Below are 9066 nucleotides of genomic sequence, written 5' to 3' on the forward strand. Positions count from 1 at the left end.
TCACCTCGTGGCCACGGCTTTCTTGGGCAAACCAGGCACCATGGTTTGGAGGAGCTTCTGGAACCGTTTTACCGTGGAGCTGATACCTTCCAGCAGCCCCCACAGCTTCTTCAGCCTGCAAAACCAAAATAAACAGGCAGATTTTAATGACCAGTAAATGCAGCAAAAGGGGGACGGTGTTAATGGTAAATCCACACTGTAATACTCTTTTTCATAACCAAGCAATCCTATGGTGTTCCTGCTAGGCGTACCCACTCTCCCTGAGAGCTTGTCTTCAGGGAATACCAAATCCTCCTGCAGAGGAAGGGGATGCCGCTAAGCCGGTTTATGCAGATGTGCATCAGCTTGCCCTGGTCCATAGAAAAGGAGGGACTCGCCGCCAGCCCGCACTGCCCCGGAGGCTGCCCCGAGTGTTTCCCATGGAGCTGCCGTCTGAAGGACGCTACAGCCCATTGCACACCCCAACACTGGGCTTGCAGGGACCTGCGTGCCTCGTGCTAATCTTGCAGCGTGTCCCTTCAGCTGTCTTGCCACTGCTGAAGGCACAACCACTGGTTTCTGTGTCACCCTCAGCTTCGATGCCTCTATCAAGATGTTCTTACCCCTTCCTGACAAAAGCTGGCAGCCTGTATGGCTGCAACAGGACCTTCGACAGTGGATCTTGCAGTCCAGTCACCTGCTCCTTCCTCCACAGAGCCAAGCCTGTGCCCATGAATGACAACACAGAAGTAAATAAAGACCAATAATTAGAAATAACCCAATAAATGCAATAATTCCTCTTGTCCAGCAACTCTTGCTGCAGCTCAGCCTGTAGGTACTGAAGCCCAGGATCCAGCTTGATCCGTTCTTACAAAGCCTCTTTGCGAATGGCTACTGCAGATACAGAAGTATTTACTGTAGAAAATACCTCAGTAATGTCTTAAATATAGTACTTCTCCTCTCAAAGACTGCAGCAGCCCTCAGTGGCCCCAGCTGCCCCCAAAACCCAAGATCAGTACCCCAAATCCTCTACCTGGCAGGAAGCAAGGAGCCAGACACTGCGGTACCCTTTTGCATAGGCCGGTGAACATCCTGCTGGGTTGTGGAAGGTCGTTCTTCCCACACATGCTGGCGAAACGGAAATTGCCGTCGAAGTAGTTAAAGCCAAAGGCATCTGTGAGACACGAAAAGAAAGGGCTGATGTTTGGCCTGTTGCATCGGCCACGCAATGCCGATGGGCAGTGGGTCACGCTTCCAGGCTGCCCTTTGGGTCTGGGGGTAACACTTACTGTTCCTGTACAGGAAAAGGGCAGTGTCCTGGTACCCTTGGGAGAAAATGTCATTCAAGACCTGCAAGGAGAAACACCTGAGGTCACTCAAGAGCCCTCCATCCAGGCACCGGCAGGATCTACCCAAGGCTGTTTGACCGTGGAGGGTTGGGATGGCCCATTTGGGAAGGCAGCAAGCACAGGCTGGTTTCCAACCACCAAAGCACTGCTCCTTTGCAGGTTGTCAAACCAGAGCGGATCCCATCCCAGGCTGGCCACCCATCAGCAGTATCCACCAAAAAAATGCACTGCCCTTGCAATCTGATTAATTAACGATGGAGATTGAGCTGAACCTTAAAGCTTTGGAAGGCAGGTCCAGTATTAATTTGTTTTAACCAAAACAAAGCTGGGAATAAGACCTGGTGGGCTTACCATGGTGCTAGGCGGAAAGAGAGCATAGCTAATCCTGCAGAGGTTTTCTATCGAGATCTGAATGCTGCCGTTGAAGATCTGGAAACAGAAGAAGATGGCGGGACAATCCCGCGGACAGATGTCGAGCTCTCCCGTGAACGGGGACACAGTGATCACGGCTTCCTCCAAGCTGGAAACAGGCTGCAGGCCAGTGAATCCTCCATCAACGTATCGCTGAGGGGGAACAGCAGAGGGAGGGTTTGCTCTGAGGATTGCTACAGCATGCATGCGAGGGCAGCGTCACTGAGAGGAAAGCAAGCAGCTGCAAGGCAACATCTCCTGCCAGTCCCAGCATGTCCTCTCTTCCCACCTGCAACAGCATCTTTTCCCACCCCTTGCTCTTTATCCTGGCCTTTGCCAGCTCCTTCTGCTGCCCTGCCTGTGGCACCCAGCTGGCTCCTCGGCCAGGTGCTGTAATCCACAGCAGTTATTAAAATAGAAATATAATTATTTTAATTCACAAAGCTTTGTAAAGTTGTTTTGGCAGTCATTAGCCAATTCAAACATCACTGAATTTACAGCGTTGTATGAATTTCAGGTCTTGAGCTCAAGCAGTAGGGCTCCCACATTTAATAATTGCCTGCAAATCGCTGGAGGATTATTCACTGGGCAAGGAAAATGTCATTTGCTGTATTCCAAAAGGAATCTGAATTTACCACCCACCTCAATGGGATTTGAGGTTGCAAGGACTGCAGCTGATTGAATTAAATGCTTGTGAAATAACAGTGCAGAGGAGCCTCACGCAGCAACGCCGCCGAGCTCTGGGTCCTGCAAACTTTATGCACTTTGCGGGCAAGCCCTGCAGTCCGGGGTAAGCTGGAGATCTGATCTGACAGTCAGGTACAGACATCCGAGGACTAAATAGACTCATCAAGGAAAGATCCTAGCTCTATCCCAGCTGCAAATCTGGTATCGTGGCTTTGTGGGCTTTGACACACAAGCGGGTCACGGTGCATCAGCTCCTCCATGGTCCATCTGCACATGCTTCACCACCGCCCTGCTGTGCTCCTCCTTCACTGAGGGTTAGCAACAAGCCAGCCCGAATTTGTTGACTTCGCTGTGGTGTTTCACAGAGTATGAATATGCACATGGTTGGGGGAGGATCCTCCCACGAACTTTTGATATTTCAGCCATGCAAGTCTGCACCTGAGCTAATGGAGACATCTGCACTGCAGACAGATCCTGGCCAGGATAACTGGATTGCGTGTCAAAGTCCCGAGTGTGGGCGTCCTCTCATCTCACTTTGGAGATCTACAAGGCAAGATCTAGTCATCTGGGCTCTGTCCATAGGCAGAGCGGGAGAGGGCTCTCCAGATGGCAGTTCCACCCAGCTGTCATTTTAGAATGGGATGAAGAGCAAGCTAAAAGGCTTCATCATCCTCCGTTAACTAAAGAAGCAGCCTAGGCATATATCTCCCTCTCTGTTCAAGAGAATGTAAAATTCAAACCCAAGAACGTGCTGCTGGGAGCCTATGTTTTATCGGAAGTATCACTCACCACACCTCGGTAGGATGGAGGGATGAATCCACAGTAGATAGGAAGAAAGCAGCTGCAGAGGAGAGCCTGAGGAAGGAGAAGATTGCAGAAGTAAGTGTTCCTGTCAAAGTTCTCCTGGACGAAAGCTGTTGGCTGGGTGCCTGCAAATTCAGGCTTGACAAATCATCTGGAGCCAACCCTGGACTTTGCACTTGACTGTGTCAAGAAGAAAGGTTTCAAGAAGGGGGAAACATCTCATTTCAATAAAGTTGAAACACTTCTCTTGAGAAGGGCATAGCACTTCATTTTTTATTTTTATAGCTGCCCACAATATTAGAATTGTATATCTATATATCACTGTCCAAATGCTGCCCTTTGACGGTGGCAAGGTGAAGCTTTGGGGTCATTTTTCATATTCACAGGTTTTTGACAAAACCAAGACATCCTGACAATGCATTTTCATTCTGCTGGGATTTGTCAATGATAAAGCCACTGCTGGGATGTTTGCAACCATTTTCCACCAATCTCATCAGCTGGGAATGAGCATCCCAGGCTCCGGGGTTGACCTAGGGCAGGCGCCACGGGGTGAACTCCAACATCTCCATGGACTTGCCATGCTCTACTGTCTCTCTGGGACAAGCAAGCCCACGACCTCACGGTCAGCTCTGTTAGGGTTTTACCCTGGGATTCTTTCCCCAGCAGATAATTTACTGGTTAATCAGCTGCTTGTTGTTTGGCAGCACAGATGCTTTGTCCAGCTCTTTCCTCCCAGGAAAGTGCTGAGGCAACAAGGAAAATTACTGCCAATGGGACTTGGCCAAGGAGAGACCTGTCCAGAAAGCTGAGAAGTCGTGGTAGCATTAACACAGCTCTTAGCAAAGAGTCACTAGCACTTACTAGAGCTGGCCAACATGTCAGCATCAGCTTTTTGAGACTGGCAACCAACCTTCTGCTTTTTTAGCATGATTTATTCCTGCCTGACTCTGGACCTAACAACATCTTCCTCCCTCTCTTCAAGCCTCGTGGAGCTCACTGTGGTGGGACCATGGCTCCGGCAGAGCTTCCTGACACTCTCCCCATCTTGGGTAGAAAACAGTGCAGTTAAAGTCATCAACGCTTAGGTACCTCCACCCCAAGCAGTAGGTAGAGATCTTCCTACAGCATCAGAGGAAGGTCCCTTTACCTGAATGAGCTCCTCTTTCGAGCTGAACTCAGAGGCCATGACGTTTTGGCCGTCCACCACCCGCGTGAGCGAGATGTGCAGCCGCCCCGAAGCCAGCTGGTAGGAGTCCTCTGGTAGCATCCGCTGCAAAACAGTCTTGATATTTGCCAGCAAGCTGCACTTGGGAGAGAGAGGGCCCAGGATGGTTTTCCTGACTTCCTTTGCCATGGCAAAGAAAAATTCCTTTAGGTCGTCTGACACAGAGGAGAGGGGGGAAAGATAGAGAGAAGGTCAATGTCCCTGCTGCCCTAACAGTTATATTTTTAATCCTATTTTTAACACTCCTCACAAATAAAGCCTCTTGCAGCCCCTGTGCATGACCCCAGGATGATACTGCTGCTACAATGGGGGACATCGTGGCAGGACAGAAACCGGGCGATCACCCCCACGGTGTCCTCAAAGGACAACGTGTTGCTGAGCGCGACCCCACTGGTGAGATCCCCACCTGCACTGGAGACGGGTGCTCAAGATGTGCCTGGCCAGGGATTAGGGAAGGGCTCCAAAGAGCCCCGGGAAGGGGGACGCAGGTGCAGACACCGAGTTATCGGTGCCAATGTGACTTGCACAACAAATTCCTGCCTTCCACCTCCAATTTTGCACATGGGCAGCCCCAGGCTTCGTGGGGGACCTGGGATGGCTCAAAGGTGAAGACCAGGGGCAGACCCCCACCTCCTCTGCTTAGGGCTTTCCTACAAGCCAGGCACCTTGGCTCCACTGTGCTGGGACTCCCTGCTCATCTGAGCTCCTCCGGTGACCTCCCAGCCGGTGTTAATAGCCATTACATGGGTTTGCCCATCCCAGAAGCTGGATTAAAGGAGCAGAGCTGCAGAGCCCCGACCGAGGGCTCAGGAGACACCAGGTTTTAAAGGCTGCACAGTGACGGGGGAGAAGAGGGGTGCAGCAAATCCCGCAGTCCGCCTGATCCCGGGGAGGGAGCTTGGTCCCTTTGCTGAAACAGGGAGCTCGCTTGGGGCAATACCCCACCTTGGCCATTAAACTCTTGCGAGTTATCCTGCTCCCCCATGCTGCAAAGAGCCATCCTTGTGCCCAGATGGGCTCCCCAGGACCCTGCACCGGCACGAAGCCGCAGGCTTGCCTTAGCACCATGGTTTTGTAGGGGCAAAGGTTTCCGGGCTGTCTCCTGAGATTGCTTTAAAAGCACGGACAAACAGATGGATTAGATGGAGTGTCCTGAAGGCAACTGCAGCAACACAGGTATTAAGAGGGGTTATAAATGTTTGAGCAGATGTTCAGGCCATGTGGCATGATGATTAATGCTCGGCGGGTTCACGCAGGGACCTCAGGGATGCCGAAAGAGCCGGAGACACCCCAGGCAGGTGATTCACCTGCCGGGCACTGTCTGGCTGCTCTGTGTCCTGGAAATGGGGGGAAAACATGGAAAAACTGCCCGCAAGCTGCCGAGTAGGAGGTGAGAGCTGACCCCAGCTTTGGGGGCTTTGGCTCTGGACGGGGCTTTGACTCGGGACGAGCGACGGGTGACCCTGGCATGCAATGCCGTGACCGTCCCCGCTTGCACCAGCTTGCTGGTGACAAGCATGTGCCCAGGAGGTGACCTGTGGGGTGGCAGAGGACAGCCTGGCTGGGAGAGCTCAGAGCTCCTCACCCAACCCGGGTGAGGGCAGGGGCCGGGTACACGACTGCAGCCACCCCATGAGACACGCCATCAGGAGCCAAGCACATCTTTAACCCTCTTTTTGCCCCAATTCTCCCCAATGTGAATTTGTCAGAGTTTGTGCCACGTTCATTTTCCTTATTAGAAACCCAACCAGAGTCATCACTACCCAAAAGGTCTTTTCTTCCCATGGGGAAGATGTTTTGGGCACAAGACCATCTCAGCGCCTCTAAGTGGATGGTGCCTACCACCCCCAGTGAAGCAGACCCCCATTTCAGCACTGGTGCCCACAGCAGGAGCAGTTACCAAACTGATTTATAGCTGCTGGACAGCCCCAGCTCCATCCAATTACACCAGCATGAGGAATCAGAGAGGAAAGTTTTGGGACCCTTGCTGAATTGTAGAGGAGTTGATACCCATATGGGCAGAAAGGTTCCTTTCTGCTTTGTCTAAATATATTTGCCAAAGTTTTGAATTATTTTTAGCTCCAGCAGAGTGGTTCTAGCATCCACCAGCGGTTTCAGGAACTGTGTGTTTCCTCCCTGCTTCCTCCATCATTATTTGGACCCTAAAACCCCCGCTCCTCCTAAATGTCCCTATTGCTTGAAGCAGGGCTTGGATCAGCCTTCGAAGACTTAAGTCTTGTGTACACTTGTTTACACATGGACGCTAATTGGAAATATGGGAGGACATGATTATTAAAAGTGGATTAACTGCTCTGAATTAATTCTACACATAGATGATCTTATTGCTAGGGGGGGCCTGTTTCCACATTGTCTAAAGAGGTTCAGAGTAAAACCTCTTCTGCAGCAATAAGAGAAACCCCAGCCCCGGGCTGGAGCAGGGACTGCTGTTCCCCCGGGCATGTCCTTGAGCTTTTGCCAAGGAGAAAGGTGCTCCGCTGTCTGGAAACGGGAGTCACGCCACATCTTCCCTTGTGTTGGGAAGGTGGAGTGGGATAACCCAAAGCAACGTGCAAACAGGGCTGTCAGCTCTATAGATACCTATGTGACTGCCACTCGTGTCCCTTCGTAGCTAAGGATGTCAAGGGACTGATCCATAGGGGACAAGGGGGCTTTACATGGGCATATGCGCCCACCGCGGCCATGTAGACTTGCTTTGGGACACTTCTCAGCACTCCTTAGAGCTCGTAGCAGAAGAGAAGGAGATCTGCTCCTTCAGCAGGACAATAAAATACAGGTACATCCAGATTTACCCACACAGTATCTACCCGGCCATCTGAGATAACACTCAGACGGTAATCAGCTTTTTCAGCTTACACCACCCAAAATTGCTCCAGGGTGGCTGCCAAAAGTGGCAACGTCTGCAGATTCCTTTTATGCCTTGTGAGTGATATGAGTTACACCAGTATCACATCCCCACTGGTGCTTTAAGGCATTAGCTCCTCTATTTCCATATTGAAATAAAAAATCTATAGTAAGGAAATCTAGGCAATGATTGTCTTACCGAGGCCAATGCCGCACACCACGGCGGCGGCGATGATGGAGCCGGCAGATGACCCGTAGATCTTGCATGCAGACTTGAGGAGCTCGGGAGCCAGCTCCAGGAGGGACTGCACCACCCCAACCTGGTACAGGGCGAGAAAGCCACTGCCCGAAAAGGAGAGCGAGAAAGGGGTGCTCGAACCCCGGAGATCCACCTCAGCCATCTCGAGATCAAATTGGCGTATCCGGCTCGATGTCTTGGGTTGTCCTTTTTCACCAGGTGAACCTCAAGCTCTCTTCTCCTCTGCTTTCTCCAGGCTCATATCTGGCTGCAGAGGAGTCCAGAAGATGGATTTTCTACCTCCTTTTATGACAGCTCCCCGAGGTGTTTAGATTCACGAGCTATTTTAATTGCTGCCTGTGCTAAAAACAGAATTTTTCCCCTGATCAAAACAGCTCTTGTAATCCTCGACCACAGCCAGCTCAGATGCTCAGGGCTGAATCAAGGCTCCTCTTTTATACCAAGTGAGCTGAAGTGCCCTGGGAGCCCTCCTGGAAATGGTCCTCGCGCTACTGTGCCCGTCACACTTGGAAACATCCATGCAAAATTTCCTCTTTGCTTTGTGCTTTCTTCATAAAAGGTGTTTTCCTAAATAGGATTCTCCGTCAATCCCGGCTTAGGCACAGCTCAGTACTGAGCGAGTAAAGGCTGTCTAAGACACTTAAAGCCAGAGGGTGTTACACAAGGGGTGGATGCAGGGCGTTACGTTGGGTTAGGTTTGGAAATGTTGCTTACATTTGCTCCCTGTTGGAAGAGTTTTGTCCTTGCCTATCTCTTGGATATCCTTTGGGGGGGAAAAACAGGGAACTGGATTTGCTTTTCCTCCCCGCCAGCACTGTGCCCTATAAGGCCCCAGAAGGATGCCCGCAGCAGCACCGTGTTCCCAAAGCTGGGGTTACTGAAACCAAAATCAAACTGCCTTCGGGCTGTCTTCATTGGCTGGGTGATAGTTAAAAAAAACAGGGAGAAATTCAGTAGATTTCTAGTGTCTTTTCAGCCTTAATAACCTAGTGCTGCTGCCGACATGCAGAACAAAAATTGCCATTTTAAACAGATGTATTTATTAAATATTACTATATACTGTATCGCTTATATTGTCCAAATACATAGAGCGTGCACACTATATAATGAATATTACGTATGTTACATTCAAGGTTGTGTATATATACCTAACACAGGTGTGTGTCTAATAACAGGCTGAAGGAGAGCACTCTCGTTCCCCGTGTTGGTGCACCAGCCTGGCCAGGACAGTACAAGAAAAGAGAGGATGGTTCCAGCATCCCGATACGACCTTTGCAATGCTGTTTCACCCCAAATTTTCATACATTTTTCCTTGGCCTCTCCAGCCATCGCTGGGTCCCCAGGACGAGAGTTGTGTCCTGTGCAATACCTGGGGGCAGAGACCCCACCTCGATGTGCAAAATGTCCCTGGGCTGAAGTTTCGCCGGTAGCTGCCCATCAGCAGGTGAACATTGCCTGCAAATCCCCCCAGGTAAACGTCACTCTGCGTG

General features: G+C 50.9%; 1 protein-coding gene across 1 annotated transcript; it reads right to left on the reverse strand.

Moving 5' to 3' along the window:
• LOC104072992 (patatin-like phospholipase domain-containing protein 1) lies at positions 1–7843 on the reverse strand. The gene is made up of 8 exons (XM_009572628.1): positions 7517–7843; positions 4378–4610; positions 3216–3281; positions 1680–1757; positions 1269–1329; positions 1047–1153; positions 206–294; positions 1–115 (listed from the first exon to the last, which is right to left on the reverse strand). Exons 1-8 carry the CDS (start codon positions 7716–7718, stop codon positions 1–3), a joined length of 951 nt encoding a protein of 316 aa, XP_009570923.1. The 5' UTR covers positions 7719–7843.
• Positions 7844–9066: the final 1223 nt, after the last annotated feature.

This window comes from Fulmarus glacialis, unplaced genomic scaffold, assembly GCF_000690835.1.
Source record: "Fulmarus glacialis isolate BGI_N327 unplaced genomic scaffold, ASM69083v1 scaffold29142, whole genome shotgun sequence".
Taxonomy (NCBI): Eukaryota; Metazoa; Chordata; class Aves; order Procellariiformes; family Procellariidae; genus Fulmarus; species Fulmarus glacialis.

What these genes read in the sequence shown, in the direction of transcription:
- LOC104072992 (XM_009572628.1), bottom strand. Translation starts at nt 7,718, where the DNA reads ATGGCTGAGGTGGATCTCCGGGGTTCGAGCACCCCTTTCTCGCTCTCC. An exon ending in CGAAAGAGGAGCTCATTCAG is followed by an intron (nt 3,282 to 4,377) that starts GTAAAGGGACCT and finishes CTCCTTCCTCAG; the next exon opens with GCTCTCCTCTGCAGCTGCTT. An exon ending in CTCCATCCTACCGAGGTGTG is followed by an intron (nt 1,758 to 3,215) that starts GTGAGTGATACT and finishes TTCTGTTTCCAG; the next exon opens with ATCTTCAACGGCAGCATTCA.